This window comes from Durio zibethinus, chromosome 27 (assembly GCF_047325235.1).
Source record: "Durio zibethinus cultivar Kanyao isolate XHJ-2024 chromosome 27, ASM4732523v1, whole genome shotgun sequence".
NCBI classification, from domain to species: Eukaryota; Viridiplantae; Streptophyta; class Magnoliopsida; order Malvales; family Malvaceae; genus Durio; species Durio zibethinus.
The window spans coordinates 1,976,843-1,995,527 of record NC_143188.1 but is presented as its reverse complement, the minus strand read 5'-3'; the positions used below and the strand labels follow the sequence as shown (position 1 = coordinate 1,995,527).

At 30.8% G+C, this 18,685-nt stretch overlaps 3 protein-coding genes across 4 annotated transcripts; all 3 read left to right on the top strand.

Moving 5' to 3' along the window:
• Positions 1-1,349: 1,349 nt before the first annotated feature.
• LOC111279792 (receptor-like cytosolic serine/threonine-protein kinase RBK2) lies at positions 1,350-4,797 on the top strand. Of its 2 annotated transcripts, XM_022866846.2 has the most exons (9): positions 1,350-1,532; positions 2,030-2,154; positions 2,246-2,671; positions 3,005-3,256; positions 3,350-3,504; positions 3,793-3,872; positions 3,965-4,100; positions 4,186-4,335; positions 4,459-4,797. In XM_022866846.2, exons 1-9 carry the CDS (start codon positions 1,498-1,500, stop codon positions 4,639-4,641), a joined length of 1,542 nt encoding a protein of 513 aa, XP_022722581.1. In that variant the 5' UTR covers positions 1,350-1,497; the 3' UTR covers positions 4,642-4,797. The 2 variants fall into 2 exon arrangements, with proteins under 2 accessions (XP_022722581.1, XP_089612871.1); XM_089756745.1 differs by lacking the exon at positions 1,350-1,532 and having other exon boundaries at positions 1,858-2,154; positions 4,459-4,731.
• Positions 4,798-5,564: 767 nt separating this feature from the next.
• Positions 5,565-9,396, top strand: LOC111279265 (putative prolyl 4-hydroxylase 4). The gene is made up of 7 exons (XM_022866249.2): positions 5,565-5,855; positions 5,947-6,004; positions 6,099-6,203; positions 7,308-7,365; positions 8,086-8,261; positions 8,604-8,673; positions 8,782-9,396. The coding sequence occupies exons 1-7, from the start codon at positions 5,707-5,709 to the stop codon at positions 9,075-9,077; spliced, it is 912 nt and encodes a 303-aa protein (XP_022721984.1). The 5' UTR covers positions 5,565-5,706; the 3' UTR covers positions 9,078-9,396.
• A 4,242-nt stretch (positions 9,397-13,638) lies between these two features.
• On the top strand, positions 13,639-15,554 carry LOC111279266 (histidine-containing phosphotransfer protein 1-like). Its single transcript, XM_022866250.2, has 6 exons — positions 13,639-13,911; positions 14,069-14,199; positions 14,321-14,389; positions 14,887-14,958; positions 15,046-15,118; positions 15,254-15,554. The coding sequence occupies exons 1-6, from the start codon at positions 13,852-13,854 to the stop codon at positions 15,311-15,313; spliced, it is 465 nt and encodes a 154-aa protein (XP_022721985.1). The 5' UTR covers positions 13,639-13,851; the 3' UTR covers positions 15,314-15,554.
• The last annotated feature ends 3,131 nt before the right edge of the window (positions 15,555-18,685 follow it).

Here is an 18,685-nt window from a genome sequence, read left to right as displayed (position 1 = left end):
GTGTATGCTTGAGATTGATTTGTGGTTTGTTAGTTGCTTGTTTAGATGTCGAATTATCCTTGGCTGACTTATATGGAAACCTCCATTCAAATACCGCACGGTTTATTGCTTTATTAAAAGAAAGCATAGCCCATGACACTAAGCCTAAGAAGTGCTGGATGACTTAAGTAAGACATGTATGTCTGCTTGTTTGATAACTTAGGCTTCATTTGGATTTGGATGCATGGTGAGAGGAATTTCACCTAAATACCATTTTATGATTTTTAAAGGGTTTGATTATAAAACCACACTCGCTACACAATTTTAGTCCCTCCCATCGTGCCATCCAGGCCCTGAACTTATCAACTCCCTTGTACACGTACCTGAGCAGCTCAAAACAAGCATTTTTCCATTCAATCCAGAAGTTTTACATATGCTTGTAAATTCTGATACTATGTGAGTTGGAAGTACCTACTTTGTTACAAGCAATTCACTGTCAATCTGAACATGTTCATTTTCTCTCTAGATTACCATATGAAAAGACCTACCACTAAGTTTCATCTTTTTGTAATGACTTCTCAAACTCAAAAGTTCTACCTGACATGTCTTTTTTGGAGTTATGTTTAGTTTCCTAGCATGTTTTCTTTTCCATAGCTTTGGGGACTATTTGGTTTCCATGGAAACTGAACCGATTTTAGCGACATGCTCTAAGTTCATCAATCGAATTTCCTTTTTGTATATGTAAGGAAGCAAGCAAGAAAAAGAGGCTGGGGAAGAAATGGAAGGAAAAGAAAAAAGAAGAAATTTGATTAAAATGGTGACCAATAATAAAACTTATTATTAAAATGGTGACCAATAATAAAACTTAGGCTGGAATAATAAAACTTAGCCGAATAATTGCGGAATTTTTGGGCAAACCTGGAAGGAAAGCTTTTGGCAATGCAATTCTTGTGGGAAAATTTTAAAAAAAATTATCAAAATCCGGTTCATCTGGTTTGAATCTTCACATAAAGTGACAAGTTCTCCTGTTTTCTCAACGTGTGAAGATTATATTGTAGACCAGAAGGGTTTTGTTGATTGAAGTATCAGCAAAAAAATGATAAGAATTTGCAACAGAAAGTGGAAGCACAAAAAAAAAATGGCTGTTTGTTCCACGTGTCAAAGACCCAAAAATGAAGGGGAGACAAGGCTGTAACAGCCGCTGTTCTTGCAATGCTTCTTATAAGCCTTCAACATTCCTTAAGATATGCTAAACATAGGATCAAAATATTCTCTTTTTCAATTTTTTTTTATAGATTTCTGCTAAAAAAAGTGAATGATTAACAAGGAAGAAATGAAATAAAGCCTACTTTTAGGCACAAAAATCAGGTGATCTGCCTCAGAGAATAATGCCATTGCCAACCCTTAACTTCATTTTTCATCTTTTCATTGTCATTTTCTCTCTTTCTTTGTCATTCGTCGGCTTCTCTTTTGGCTTATCAGGTCTCCCTGGTTAAGTTTGATCACCTTAAAAAAGCCATGGGGGATGCAAAAGAACCTTCTGCTCATTCATGGTACTTTGCAGTTTGCATGCATGCATCCTTTTCGGGGCTTTTGGCTTGAGTCTGGTTGCTTTGTAATTTGTTAGTGTTTTGCAGCGTTCGTCTTTTTTTGTTTTTTGACCTTCAAGGATTACCACAGCCTATCAGGCTTGGAGGCTTTTATGTTGCCATTGAATTAGAAGATTCATGTATTTATGCTTTGATGATTTCAAATCTCTTTTACATATCTTTGGCTGCTTGATTTGACTTTAAAATTTCACGGAACTCCCTATAATTTGTTGCTTTTCCTTTTGTGTGTGTGTGTGTGTGTGTGTGTGTTTTTTTTTTTTTCTTTTTCTGGCTTTGTTTTTTATTATCTTCTATTCTACATTACCTCTTTTGTAACAGGTGTTGTTTTAATGGCTCTTCTGATCTAATATCTGATCTGTTCATACACGTTTCCATGCTGGCCTTTTGCTGATTATGGGTGTTGTTCATATCATCTGCTTGTTTTTTTTTCCCTCTTGTAGTGGTGAACCATCCATTGACAGCAAAACTTCCAATAAAACTGCCACCGATAAGAGGAAATGGGAGCCATTTCGCCATATGAGGAGAAAACATCGAGCTTGTTTCTCCGATCCAATTACATCTCTTGGTAATTAATCATCCATTTCTATGTTCTTTAGGGCCTAGACACCGTAAGAGACTAATAATTTTGCTAATTTTAGAATTCTATATCATGTTAGAATTGACATCATTAAGCACTGAAGTCGAGGGAATCGACATGTCATCTGCAAAAGCTGGTCACGAGGATTGTTCAACAAGTACCATAGATTGTTTAGAACCAAGTGTAGAATCTATAGAATCTGCAGAATCTGAGATAATTTCTTCGAAGGCCAGCAGCTTATCAGACACTGAACATCAACCAAATTTAGCTACTATTGTTCACTGGCGTAGCTTCATTCGCTTACTGAAAAAAGGACCTGGAATCCCCTCTCAAAGCTTACCTCCTCTAAAACCTAAGCTCACTAGGAAAAAGAGCAAAAGAATTAGAGATGAAATGGTTCCACAACTATGTTCAGTTCTTGATGCTGAATTATGCTGTTTTAAATCTACCTGGAAGAACTTCTCTCTCTCAGAGCTTCAAGAAGCAACGAACAACTTCAGCCATGGTATATTTCTTCCTTCTACTGAATCATTTGTTTTTAGAAATTTCAATCCGGTTTTAAGGTCAAAATTACACTTGGAAAAGAATTCAATGACAGATCCAAAATTTTTTTCGGAGTATCCCCTTATAATATATATAAAATTGTTCACGGATTTATCACTTTTATCAATGGAAATAATGTCCGAAAAAATTTTTCTTCAAAATTTCTTGTTTTCCAATAGCTAAACATGTGGATCCACCACTGAAAAGAAACATGTTCCTTTGACATTTTCTTATTGCCCTGGTTGGCTGACAAACATTTATGTGGCATCTTTGTTTTTTTTCTCTTGTTGAGAAGAAAATTTGATAGGTGAAGGAGGGTATGCAGAAGTTTACAAAGGGCAACTGAAAAGTGGAAAGTTTGTTGCAATTAAGAGGCTAACCCGAGGCTCACCAGAAGAAATGACAATGGATTTCTTGTCTGAGCTTGGAATTATAGTTCATGTTGACCATCCCAACATTGCTAAAGTGATTGGGTATGGGGTTGAAGGAGGGATGCACCTTGTTCTTCAATTATCTCCCCATGGAAGCCTGGCATCATTACTTTATGGTTCGTGTCTCCCAAGCCCCTTAAGTCCGATTTCTTCACATGTTCTTAATAGACAAAAATTTAGCAGTTCAACTTGTTGCCATGCATATTCAGGCCCCAAGGAGAAGCTGAATTGGGGCATCAGATTCAAGATTGCTGTAGGGGCCGCCGAAGGCCTTAGCTATCTTCATGAAGGTTGCCAGAGGAGAATTATCCATAAAGATATCAAGGCTTCAAACATATTGCTTACAGAGAACTTTGATGCTCAGGTACATCTTGAACTTGAACAATTTTGCTGTAGCTGCAGTAAAATGGAACAACAACATAGCAATTCGTGTATTCGTATTTATCTATTTTATAGTTAGCACGCATAAAACATTAAAATTGTCATGTCATAATTTGTTTGGACACGCTAAACATCAAACATATATGTATTCTTATTATTTTTGCCAGGCACATATACAGTTTTTGTTAAAATTTTAAATTACGACATTTCTCATATCATTTTTATGTCAGCAGTACCTTGCTTAAAGGTTGAATTTCCTATGTGATTCCAGATTTCTGATTTTGGGCTTGCAAAGTGGCTACCTGATCAATGGACTCATCATATCGTCTCTAAAGTGGAAGGCACATTTGGGTTTGTAATTTCAAACCCTACTTGGTTTCTGAACGTTTAAAATCCTTTCATTGCATAAAAAAATTTCAACAGATCAATTCATGTCATGACAGTTACCTTCCTCCTGAGTTCTTCATGCATGGCATAGTCGATGAAAAGACAGACGTCTATGCTTTCGGGGTACTTCTGTTGGAGCTCATCACCGGGAGGCAAGCTGTAGATAGTTCACAGCAAAGCCTGGTTATGTGGGTAGGTTTGCTTCACTCCAGCCGGCAGCCATGTCCAATATTCTGAGAATCCCTATGATTCAACTTCTATGTACAAATTCTTGCAGGCAAAACCTTTGATAAAAGAAAATAAGATCGAAGAACTTGTTGATCCAACTCTAGGGGATGCCTATGACTCGGACCAGATGAAACGTGTTACTGCAACAGCTTCTATTTGTATACATCAGTCTGCAGTGAATCGACCTCAAATGAGCCAGGCATGTCCTTCCATTGCAAGTTACTTGTAGTCCAAGTAAAACTGCAGCTTTTGATTACTATAATTAACAATCTGAAGACAATGCTCCTATCTTGATTGATACAAACTTTGCATTTTACTGTAGGTTGTAAACATTCTGAAGGGTGATCTTAACTGCCTGGAGACGCTGATGCAACGCGAAAATTCTGTACTTGAGAGAACTTACTCAGAGGAGATCTATGATGCAGATGACTACAACTCAACTAAGTTTTTAAATGATCTGAATAGTCAGATGGAGATTCTTTTAAGACAGTCTGAGGATGCTTAAACTTTGTTTGTCACATTGACAAAGTTTCATAGTCCTTTTTTTTAGTCTGATTCTTCTTCAATGAAGCTCGTAAATTCTGAGTTATGGTTTCTTCTGGATTTCTGCAATCCTTGTATTCAGTTCTATTTTCATCAATGAACCCAAAATTGAGAATTGAAGAACAGTTTGAGAGAGGGGGAAAGAACATTCATTTAGAACTTGGGTTTAAAAAGAAAAATTGAACAAAGAAAAAAGTTTCAAAATTAAGGTAAAATTTATAAGATCGAAATGAATTACTTGTGATTATGTGTTTCAAAAAATTACATTTACTTAAGAAAAAAAAGTAAAAAGTTTAGTGAAAATTTTATATCGTAATTTGTGTTGAAAAGATCTCACATCAAATAGTAAAGGAATAAACTTCGACTTTATAAGCATGAATCATTTTTTTTTATCAAAATATATTTTCTCAAAAAATAAAATTATAAGAGTAGATTTTCGAACTCCCATAATAAATAATATCTCATAAGAGTAATTTATCAACCTATTATATTAAAAGATTATATTTTTATAAATTTAAGATTTAATTTAATTAATTTATATAATTACTTTTAAAAATTACATTTAATACATATAAAATTTAAATTTTGATATCTAATCATTTTCGTGTAATTTGACAGTTTTTTTTTATATAAAAAAATTGTATTTTATGCACAAAGAAAAGTATGAAAAAGCGTTATTAAGAAGTAAAACTAGCTTAGATTTGAATTAGTATTTGATTTTCCTACCAAAAAAAAAAAAAGAATTAGTATTTGATTTTGGTGAAAATTCAATAATTAATGCAGGAATATTACACAAGCAAAATTGTAATAACCGTTAAAAAAATTTGTTTGAAGTGACACCGTTTTAGTTCCGTAAGATATAATCAGGTGAAGAACAATCATGGTGGCTCCCTGCTTGTACAGTTTAAACAGGTCACTTGTAAGACTAAGAACCAGATCAGGAAGTATCATTTTCCCAAGAAAATTTTGACTTTTCTTTCTCGGAAAATCTCTCCTTCTCTTTCACGCGATCTAAATTCTACATTCAATGGATGCTGCTGCGAGGAGTTATCCTCTGCAACTCCTTATATTGTTCTCAATCGCTTCAATCTTGTATCAATCTTGTGATTCCTTCTTAACTCCTTCAAGCTCCATTATCGATCCTTCTAAAGTCAAACAAGTTTCCTCGAAACCTAGGTTTTTCTCATTCTCTCTCAGTTTCTTTTCAATTGGCCAAAGAATCTAGTAAAATTTTTATTTTTTTTTTTAATTTCTTGTCTTTTTGAAGGGCTTTTGTCTATGAAGGCTTCTTAACGGACCTCGAATGCGATCATTTGATCTCTCTCGTGAGTTCCATTTCATCTTTCGTTAATTCTTTTCTAATTTGAATTCATTTAATGTTAGTTCTTTTGTTTTTTAATTTTTTTTTTATTATTAAAGGCGAAATCGGAGCTCAAGAGATCTGCAGTTGCGGATAATCTCAGTGGAGAGAGCAAGCTTAGCGAAGTCCGGACAAGCTCAGGGATGTTTATTCCTAAGGAAAAGGTTCAATCTTCATCCACTTTGCTATAGATTATATTTATCTTATACCCGACAATTTTAATCATGAAATGACATATACGAAAAAAATTCAATATTTAAAATTTTAAAACAAATTATATTCGATTTTGGTAGAAACAAAAAAAATATAGTGTTTGATGACATGAATTGTGATATAATAATTTTTGTGTTTTATACGTGATAAACATGTGTAAACTCGCAACTAATCTGGAGTTATTATCCGTTTTAAGCCAAATGTTTCACTGTTGTGTCTCACAAAAAGTGTCTCATAAGTATAGGTTTAAGTCTGAACTTATATATCATAGCAGATTTTTAGAACATTCCATATGGGATTGGGAGTTACAAATTCTCCTGTGAGTGTTACAAACTCCTCTGTTATAGATTAATGTCCTCGTCAAACTCAACATAAAGCACATAGCACACATTGAGATTCTATAGGTAATTCCCATTGTATAGAACTTAACTCTCTTGGGACTCTAGAGGTAACTTCCACGGTGTAACACTTAGCTCCCAGTTGACTGTTGTGAGATATTATCTGCTTTGACCAAAATATTTCATGATTTTATAGGCCTTTTACAAGTATGGGTTTAACTTTCAACTTACATATTATATCATATCTTCAAAATATTCTGATGTGGAATTGGATTATCACAAAACATGAAATAGATAAACATGAATATACGAATTATGAAGTGTAAATTTGATTATGGAAGTTCTTGATTTTGGCCATTTCAAGTTTCAAGTTTTACTCAGACACTTATCCTTTCTAGCATTGGTAGCCCATTAGATATGAACTGTTTTTTAGGATTTGGTGAAAATGGTAGTCAATTTCATTATCTTTATCCCTATATGTAATATTTACAAGATAGTTTCATGCTTTGATATTGTTATGTATCGGCTTGACTTGTATGGTGTATCTTGATGAAAAACATATGTTAATGATGGTCAAAAGAGTTAAATCTGACAAGCTTTTAGCCATAAGTTTTTGGAAGGAGACACTCGCAGCATTGGAACCGTTATGCATTTGATTATTGGATATTGCTTTGATGTGCATTACGCGTTCTCTCTTTTTTTTTTTTTTGTTTGTAGGATCCAATTGTTGCTGGTATAGAGGATAAGATTTCAACATGGACATTTCTTCCCAAAGGTATGTATACCATATGCTCACGAAGACTGTTGCTCAAGCTTCTATCTCTCCTGATCTTAACCTTTCACAATATTTTAATTTGGGTGTTCTTCTACTAAGACCAGTTTCTTTAGTTCTATGTCTACATTATAAGTTTCTGTTTTCATGACAATTTTTTTAATAAGCTGTGAAGATTTCTTGTGCACCATAATGACAGGTTAGGGAATTTGGAAACATTTCTTCATGTGGTCGAGGTTGTAGGTAGTGATTTAATAAGTAATTTAGTTAGATTATGCTACTGTGATTTCTTGCACCCACCAGTTTGAATGCAAGCAACTTTATTTAAAAGATACATTTCATTACCCACAAGATTGACCTGTAAGTGTGATGTGGGCACACAAGATGTTAAATGCTTTGCTTAGCATAAAGGCAGTTATTTTGCGTGTTTCTGACCTGTTTGTCTGTGAACCATATATCTGGCTTGCTAATTTATGTAACTGAAATGTAATTTTTATGTTTTATGATCTGTGAATATAACAGTATCAAATCATCTTAATGTGATCATCTTCTGGTCATTGTCCTAAAACTTCAGCTACATTTGGCTGGGATACATAAATCTCATGTGTGATAGGTTTACAAAACCAGATACATACGTGCTTGAGGAGATGGAGAATAAAAGTTAGCTGTTGCAGTTAAATTAAGGAAGTATGTATTAACAAGATTTTTGTTTCTCATATACAGAAAATGGGGAAGACATACAAGTGTTGAGATATGAGCATGGACAGAAATATGATCCGCATTACGATTACTTTGCTGACAAGGTGAATATTGCCAGGGGTGGACATCGCATAGCAACTGTTCTGATGTATCTTACAAATGTGACCAAAGGTGGTGAAACAGTATTTCCCCAAGCAGAGGTTTGTTTAAATTTCCTTATTTCTATTGGAGCCCTTTGTGTGTTGTTTCACATGCTTACAGTCATGTTCTTTAAGCCACTGGTGGTTTCGAGTGGCTCAAAAATTTTTTAAGCTTCATGATTTTTGGTTATCCTCAGAAGTTTCTGAGGCCAGCTCTTATTTACGAAAATACATGCCTATGGATGAGAAATGGGACAAGCTTCCCGCCTAGCATCCCTTCTTTTAAGTGGATAATTAGGTGCTGGTTGGGATGACTGCAGTTCTCTCCTCTCTCTCTCTCTCTCTCTTGCAAGTAATGATAATACATAATACTTTTTTTTTCTCATTTAACTTCATCATCAGGAATCTTCACGTCGTACAACTCCTGCAAAAGATGATGATCTCTCAGAATGTGCAAAGAAGGGAATTGCAGGTTAGCAGCATAACAGTTGGAACAACTTTTATGAAAATCATATAGTTTAGCAATGAATTGATGCTTTTTGTTTTCTTACTTTTGTATCTCTATCTTGGAAATAATTAGTGAAACCTCGGAGAGGGGATGCCCTTCTCTTCTTCAGTCTCTCCCCAACTGCTATCCCTGACCCAAGCAGTTTGCATGCTGGGTGCCCGGTGATTGAAGGTGAGAAATGGTCAGCAACAAAGTGGATTCACGTTGATTCTTTTGACAAGAATTTGGCAGCCGGCGGCAACTGCACAGATTTTAATGAGAGTTGTGAGAGATGGGCTGCTCTTGGTGAGTGCTCCAATAACCCAGAGTATATGATTGGATCAGCAGAGCTTCCTGGCTATTGTAGGAGAAGTTGCAAAGTATGTTAGCTCTAAACTACATGACTCCATGATAGTATCTGCCGTTGGATTTTCTCTGGTGGGTTATCCATTCATTTTTTTGGTGGATTATAAATATACGTTATCTTGTTACGGTTTTCATGAACATAGTTGAAATGCTTTTATTTTGAACCTTGATTACACTAATGTAATAACTCTATTTCATCCTCCTTTTGTTGAAAAACCCTATCGTTTGTAAAATGAAATGTAGATATGTACGATAACTTGAACAGTACTCGAACAGACAACAGGATCGGTCTTATTTGCTTTGTTAACATATCCTTCGGGAAGATTCTCATTTGTCATCCAATAGTCTTTGTCTGATAGCTAGTGTTTCAGCTGAAATCTGCTATGAAGTTTCTCTATGTGCTACTCGTGCTTATATGATGCCATATGCTACTCGTCCTTGAATAATTTTAGAGGCGTATTTTCTCACATCAACATGATGCATTTAGAATTTTACACTGAATGTTTCTCACAAGAATCGGTCTTTGATTGACAAGAAACTGATTCTTATATGATGCCATGTGCTACCCGTCGTTGAATGATTTTCTGAGGCGTATTTTCTCACATCAACATGATGCATTAGAATTTTATACACTGAATCTTTCTCACAAGAATCTGTCTTTGATTGATCAAAAACCGATTCTTTTCCTTACCGGTTAGCTTAATTCGAATGTGCCATGATGCCATGGAATTTTAAGCTATAGGAAATGTTCTTAGATTCTTATAGTGGTCAACCTTTTTCTGGGTGGGAATGCTTTATCAATGATCTCATTTGAGTGCCTGAAACTTTTCTTTTCAAGAGAAAAGGTCAGTGACTAAAAGTTGAACCAGATGCTCAGCCATCACTGTGTTAAAGGCCATTTAAACACTTTAAGTTCAATGGTCGGACAGATTCTCTTATCTTCAATGTAAAAATGACTTAGCTTTATAGGTTAAGGTATTGCCGACAGTGAATAACATACAAAGAAAGAAGAAACAAGGAGTGTCTTGTGGGTGGGAGTGTTCATAATTCAGTTTTAATCAAAGTAATCAATTGAATTGATTTAATTTAATTAATCGATCGATTATTGAATTAATTTCGATTAATTATTGAAAATAATTTTAAAAAATAATTTTAGAGAAATTTTAATTTTTGGTTAATTTAATCTGAAAATTAAATTAACTGAAATTTTAATTGAAATATTATAAAATTTATATATAAAACTAAAAATATATTAAATTATTCATTTAATTTCAAGTAGTTATTAGAGTTTTGAATATAATATTTTGGCGTTTGAATATTTTTATTGAATAATTTTATTTAATTATTTTACATATAATAAAATAAAATTTTAAAATATAATTTAATTTAATATTTTATTATTTGATTAATTATTTTAATTAACAAATAGATTGAATTAATTTCAGTCGATTAATTTTTAAAATTAAAAAATTTAATGCAGTTAATAAAAATAAAATAAAATAATTTAATTAATTTAATTTTAAATAAATAAACTCAAAATTAATCGAGCCAATCTAATGAACAGGTCAAATTGTAAGCTTTTATATTTGTCCTTTAAATATAAGCATAAGTCTTTAAGAGTATAAATTAATCTTATTCTTAAAAATAATCAAATAAATTACTTTTAAGAGTTGAAGTCTAAAATTTCAGAAATTAAAATCTTTGTATTTATAAATTTTTTATATCTTCATATTATGAATTTTTTTATTAAAAAACAAAAAAAAAGTAATTGGAAATTTAATACTTTCATGTCCTCCAACATCAACAACCTGTTTTTTTCTGATTTAAGGCCAAAGTGGAAGTAATGGAATATCCATCATAAGCATATTGAACATTATCTTCCATGATATGCACTGACAATAAAAACAGACAAATAATAAAAGGAAATCTGGAACCACCTAAAATTTTTTCCAAAGCAATATAAAAAATATTAACAAATGAAAAAGATTCTCTGTCCACGTTTAATGTTGTCCATAGAAAGAAAAATCCAAAGCGTAAAGGGGATTTTTCACCTCAAAAACCCATATCTTACGTATTGCTGTCCCTTCTTTATTCATGAAGGAAGAAAAAAAAAAAGATAATTAAATTAGAACTAATATTAGCTTGTATGTAAGTCTTCTTGTGCCCTGATCACACGATGATTTAAAATATAATATCATAATATAATATAAAAATAATATGAATAAAAAATATAAAAATAATATAATTTAAAATTTTTAAAAAATTATAAATAAATTTAATAAAATTAAAAAATTATATTTTATAATTTTATTATGATATGTAATTTTTATATAAAATATAATATTTTATATGATACATGATACGAATTATTAGATCTAATAAAAATTTTTTAATTTTTAAAATCATTAAATTAAAAAATAAAGAAAATTAAAAAACTAAAAATTAATTAAAAATGTGAAGATATCAAGTGTTATTGCCAATACCTTTTTGACATGCGGCCGGTATCGATGAATCCGGCCATATGGAATGGACTAATTTGGTCGAAATCAAAATTGTTGATTGCCTTTTTGAATTTAAATAAAATGTGGGGCTATTTTTTATGTTAATTCCAACTAAAAATAAACACATGTATATGAGCACAAAAAATAATGCGTGATTGAAGTGAAAACTCGCTACACTTTTATTTTATGATAGGATGTTTAAAATTTGATTTTAATCTAATTAATCAATTAAATTAAATTAATTTGATTAATTAATTATTAAAAATTTTTTATTTTTAATTAATTTAATTCAAAAATCAAATTAATTTAATTAATTAAAATTTTAATCAAAATTTAATAAAATTTTTACATATAATTAAAAATATATGAAATTACTTATTTTATTTCAAATTATTAGAGTTTTTTATTTAATATTTCAGTATTTGAATATTTTTTGAATAATTTTATTTAATTTATTTCACATATCAAAAATTAAGAATTTAAAATTTAATTTAATTTAATATATTTTATTATTAGATTAATCGAAAAACTATACCAAATCAATTAAATTAATTTTTATTGGTTAATTTTTAAAATTAAAAAATTTAATTTAATTAATGAATATAAAATAAAATAATTATTTTATTTAATTTAAAATTAATTGAATCAATTGGATAAACATTTTAAAGGTGCCCAACTTCAAAAAAAATATTTTTTTCTAACTTTTTTAATTGGATAAAATGAAAAAACAATACTAGAAAGATGTTAGATTATTACTATAAAATATGAAAATGTTGAATGCATTGAATTTATGTTAAAAATTACATCTTTAAAATCGTTTGAAAAATAAAAAATAAAACGACATAGCAGTCAACCAAGCAATTTCTAGCTGTGATGACAGGTCCTGTTCCCTGAAAGCTCCTTATTTGGAGGGATTGATTGATATTATACTAATTAAACTTTCAATTGCTTAATCCTCCGCTGGACCATTTTATTTTTTATTCATTAGTGATGTTGCTGTCAAGTTGGTTAAAAAATAATTTTTTATTTAGATTTATATATTATTAATGAATTAAATGATAATATTTTATTAATAAAATATTAATATCTCATTAATTAATGATTTGTAAAAGATACTTATATGAATTTTAATAGGAAGATTTATTCGATCGATTTAATTAATTTTGAATTAAATTATTTAAAATTAAATTAATTAAATTAAATTTTTTATTTTTTAAAATTAATTAATTGAAATTAATTTATCAATTCAATTATTTTTTTTGTTAATTGAATAATAAAATATGTTAAGTTCAATTATATTTTTATTTTTATTTTTTTATATGTGAAATAAATTAACTAAAATTATCTAACAAAAATATTTAAATATCAAAATATTAAATTAAAAATTTTAATAACTTGAAATGAAATAGATAAATTTGTATATTTTTAGTTTTATATATATATTTTATAATATTTTAATTAAAATTTTGATTAATTTAATTTTTAAACTGAATTAATCAAAAATTAAATTTTTTTAAAATTATTTTTGATAATTAATTAAAATTAATTCCATTATCAATTTATTAACTAAATTAATTTAATTTAATTTAATTAAAACCAAATTATAAACACTTTTAAGTTTCAAACGTTATGTGAGAGGGACGCCCATGATAAAAGCTAAAATAAGAAAATGGTTAGTCAAAAGCAGGCATTAATTTCCATAACAACAGAAGGAAAATTTGTTAACCAACTTGATATTGTCAATTACTTAAAATAATTATATTTTCCATTTAAGTATTGAAGTTTTTGTGATAATCTTTCTTAATTTTATTTAAAGCAAAAAAAAATTCAAATTTAGAAAAGAATTTTAAACTCTGAAGTCATTTATACGTCAAACACCCATGTGTTAACTTCCAGTCTAGTCTAGACCAATAGTTGAAGCCAACATGAAAAAACAAAAGAGAACAACATATTGAAGATAAGCATTTCTACCATAAAATATTATAAAATAATTTATATTTTATAGGTATTTAATATAAAACAGATACAGAAATAATTAGGATTTTTTAATGCTTATAAATAATGTAAAAAGGAGAGAGAAAGCAAATGTAGGAAGGGACAGGCTATGATTCTGTAAGAAAACACTGAAAACAGAAGCATTTGAAGCACGAATCCAGAGAAATCGAAGCATAGACTTTCAGCCACAAGCTTTCAGCTTTGTTGGATTATATATAGAGAGAGCTTTTATTAGTGGTAAGTTGTTTTTGTTGCGCTTGTGTGCAGAGGGAGAGAGAGAGAGTGGAAAAAAACAAAGGCAATGGAAGTGGGTCAGATGCAGGGAAGGTTGGTGGACTACACCAAATCCTTGTTTATGGAGGTAACCCCAAAAAAAGGGAACTTTAAATGTACAAGTTTGTTAACAAAAATCTCAAATTTTTTTTTTTTGTTTTGTAGTTCTTGTTTTGGTATGTTTGATTTGTTTGCTTGGTCTGGTTTTGATAGTTTCTGGTTGTTTTTGTTGTTGGTGAGAGAAGGGTTTCTTGGATGGTCAGTTTTTACAGCTTCAGCAGCTTCAAGATGAGAGCAACCCAGATTTTGTTGTTGAAGTTGTGTCTCTCTTCTTTGATGATTCTGAGAAACTTCTCAATGATCTCACCATGGCTTTGTAAAGAACTCACCTTGAGTCTGCTTCCTTCTTTGCCATAGCTGGTTTTTGTTATAGCTTTGAGTTTTCATTTATAAGATAAGTCTTTGATTTCTCTTGTTTTCTCAACCTTTTTGCACAGAGATCAGCCAAATGTAGACTTCAAAAAAGTTGATGCACATGTGCATCAATTGAAGGGTAGCAGCTCCAGGTACTTATAGATTTCCATTCTTTTTTTTTTTTTCAAGGTACAAAGCCTTGATAATCTGTGCCTTCATTTCCTGCTTTACATTTCTGATCCCTTTTGTGAAGCCCTTTCTGTTCCCTCTCTCCTAATTTTTGGTTCTTCTTCAACAGTAATTGAACCCCATAATTACAGTACAAAAAGTGCGCTACTTCAAATGAAAAAAACAGGTCTTAAACTTGTTAGATCTGACCATTCATGTGATAGAGAAAATAAGGTTAAAACAAGAAAAAGAAACAAATTATTTAGGAAGTCAAATTCTTCCTTTTTTGTACAAAGAGGCCTTAGTGTGCAGTTGGGAATAAAAGGATTGCGGGTTTTGGGATTCGAACCCTAGACTTGATGGATTTAGCTCTTAAGGGTCGCTGCATGAACCTATTGAGCTGAGCACCGGTTACTGTTCTTCTTGTTTATTGCTCATTGTTGTTTCATGAGGATCAATGGTTCTTGTTTGTGTTTAACAGCATTGGGGCACAGAGAGTTAAAAATGGTTGCATTGCTTTTCGCAACTTCTGTGAGGAGCAGAACATTGAAGCGTGAGTTGCTTTAGTCTGTCTATATCTTTTTTTCCCTCTTTTTCTTGTTCTTTACTCAGAAGTTTATGAACCTGGAAAATTTTTCAGGTGCCTGAGATGTCTTCAACAAGTGAAACAAGAGTATTACCTTGTGAAGAACAAGCTTGAAGCATTGTTCAGGGTTAGTAAACTTGTTTTTGCTTAGAGGAGATTGATTCATTCATGACTTCAGTTATGAAACTGGTTTTTCTTATGTTCTCTTTTTTCCCTTTTGGGTTTTTTACACCTTTTTGAGACATTATTGTGCTGCCTGCAGCTAGAGCAACAAATCGTGGCAGCTGGTGGGTCAATTCCTATGATGGAAATGGGTTTTTGAAGACCCATCAACATGAAGGGAAAGCAAGATTTGAGGGTGGTTTATACTGTAGCACAAATGGTCTTTGTGATCCACTTCATTTCTATTACTATAAGGTTCTCTTTTGTCTTACCTGTGAGCTTTTGTTGTACTAGTTTCCTACTAGTTTCACTCCCCTGACCTCAAATGAACCTTTCTGTTGATATTTCTCTTTCACTACAACTATTTCTTCCATGAATTTGACTCTTGATCTGTTTGTGAAGCACTAGAATTATTAGATTTCTAATGCCATTCATTCCTTGGGGTGGCTCTGCAATATTTTGATGCTACTGGTATAGCAAAATTGATAGAAAACCATGCATCAAGTCTTTAATGAATGAAAGACTGGCATGGAATGCTGCTTGCCAATGGATCAAAACAGCAGGCGCCAGATTAGATCCATCATTTGGAAACAGCAAGCATTCATACACATGCACACGTGTGACTCATGTCGGGTGATTATATGACTGTCAAAACAAGCCAAATACTGAATTTCTGGCATATAATCCCCAAACTAGGGTATTGGCCATCATCATTGTTTTACTTTCCGCAATTTACTCCTAAATCTGATGTTATGTTAGACAGCAGAGAGCTAATCTTCCTGCTCTGGGAGCCCATCCAAATGAAGTTCCCATTGTTGGAAGACGGGCATCAGCATAGCATGTCGTTTCTTGCCAAATACCATATATATATATATATATATATATTTTACAGAATAAGTTTAGTGGAGGTTAGCTCATTGTCGAGGTTAGGGTATGTCATCAACTCATAAAAAGATTTATAGATTTTTTTTTATGGGGATTCCACAAGAGGATTTTAAGATTTTTTTATAAAATTTTTTTGAACTTATCAATTGCATGCCAACAAAAAATCATAAATAGTTTACCAACAAAAAATCGTAAATAGTGGAATTTAAACTAAGGTATTTTGCATCCAAATTCGATAATCACTTGTATCAATCTTTATTGACATCAGATCCTACGTTTAATTCCAAAAGTAAATTGTCTGTAGTTACTGTTGTTAGTCCAGGATCCATTAACATTCATTGTTGGCATCCATGCTTTCAAAGTTATTAATTAATGTCAGTCGGGCAACTATAGAATTGTGTGGTTTAATCTGATCATAGAAAGGACAGCCAGATTCGTTGATTTTTTTTTCCCTACCACTATTCTTTTCTCTTTTCCCATTGTAGGAATTTAGGAATATAAATCCATTGATGAAGATATAATGCTTACAATGTCAATCATAATCTGTTGGGATGTCTCTTTGTCTGCTGCCAAAATAATGGTAAGAAACTTGCAAATTAGTAGTCTCCCTGTAAAAAGAAAAAACAAAAGAAAATAGAGTATAAAATATTAAATTTTATATATTTACATCATATTTTATATAAAAATTATGAATTAAAATTCGTATCAATATGAAATAATTTTTTTTAATTTTGTTAAATTTATATATAATTATTATTTATCTAATTCTAACTTTTGTAAAACGAAAAGTTTCATGCACTGAAATTCGCATTTTTTTTACATATAGCATAGCTAATATCCAATCATGGTTGATGAATGTCTTAACAATAAGTTATTGGTAGCAAGGGTAAATAAAATTGTCATTTATCTCAAAAAAAAAAAAAAATCAAGGAAATGGGCAATCATCAAAAGTTTGGTCTTTGTTTTTGTCTTAAATATTAATGTTTCATCATCAATAAGATGAAAGAAGGATGAGAAAGTTTATGGACAGGCCAACCAACACATAAGGATAAACCAAGATAGAAGATGATTAACCTTGGGAAAGAATCATCAACCATCAAGTCAATTGATCTGGTCCCAGAAACAAGCATCTTTGACTGTGAGCTTTAGGTGGTCAATGTTTTAAAGATTGCAGAAATGAATGATGACCATAATCCAAAGATATTTAAAGTAATCTGAGACTTGGAAAATTTCAGCCGGGATTGGAACAGAGAGGAACAAAAGCAGAACTTTTATTCATACTTGCATTATTTTTAAAAGAAGAATATATTTGATGTTTAGATTTTTTTGGAAAGTATTGGAAATTTGGATTCGAACCCGAAATTTATTTTTTTGCAAATAATAATATCATTATCAAATTTACAAAAATAAATAATAATTATATGAATCAATTGAATTTAATTTAATTTCGTATAATCATTGGCTGCTATGTCGGATTCACAACCTGAGATGATGAGGGGACCAATTGCATAGCTGAAAATGGAAAAAAATAGAGAGGAAAAAAAAATGAAGAGAGACTTCTTCTGTTATACTTTCTTGACTTAATTTAATGGGTTTTGAAGACATGATATGGTGAAATTTGATTGGCATATGAACTATAAGTCTTGCAGACAATTTGATCACTGGCATGAGTCTTTCCTGTTTCCCCATGGCATCTTCATTGATCTGAATACACAACATAATGATTTCTTTTATCTGAAGCATGGTCCTTTAGAAGATTCTACCATGAAAATTACGAGTAACACAAATAAAATTTTATGTAGAATCAAATACTTTAATTTCTCGTATATGCATTTCGAGTATTTGAATAATTTTGTTCTAATAATTTTGGATTTAGAAACAAAGAGTTAAGAATGACAACAATTTAGGTCAGATTAAATTTTTTTATATGAATAAAATTATAATTTTTTAAAATTCAATTCAAATTGAATAAAATTTTCATACGGATCAAATTGAACCAAATTAAATTTTATTGTTTAAGTTTGGTTCAACAGTTTTTTAAATTTATTTTTTTAAGTTTTTTTATATATTATTTTTATATAATTTTTAATATATTTAAATAAATTTAAGTATAAAACAATAATTTTTATCTTATGAAAATTTAAAAAATATATAAAATTAATAAAAAAATATAATTGATTCGATTTTGTTTTTTCAATTTTTTACTTTTTAATTTAAAATTCGATCTGAATTTAATATATATATATATATATCTTAATTTAATTTGAATTGAATTAAAAAAAATCGATCCAAATTAATCCAAACACTAATTTTCAATCAATTTTTTAGTTTTTCAAATTTTTTTTCACCCCTGCAAGGAGCCAGTTCGATGCTAAAAAGGTTCAAAATTTGCTTGCATTTGAGAATCAGCATTGGATTGCATCAAGTTCCAACCATCCAACAATTCAAAGTAGGGTTCAAACTCTAATATCAAAACGTGAAACAGCTTCCTAGTAAACTAATGTCTGCCCAAGTATAGGATTTCACTGGAATCAAGCTCAAAATGATACTGTATTAAAAACAAGATTGAAACACAAATGGCTGTCGATGGTAGCATATATCAACCAGACTAGTCCTGCAAATTAGTAGTGTTGATGAAAATAAAGCT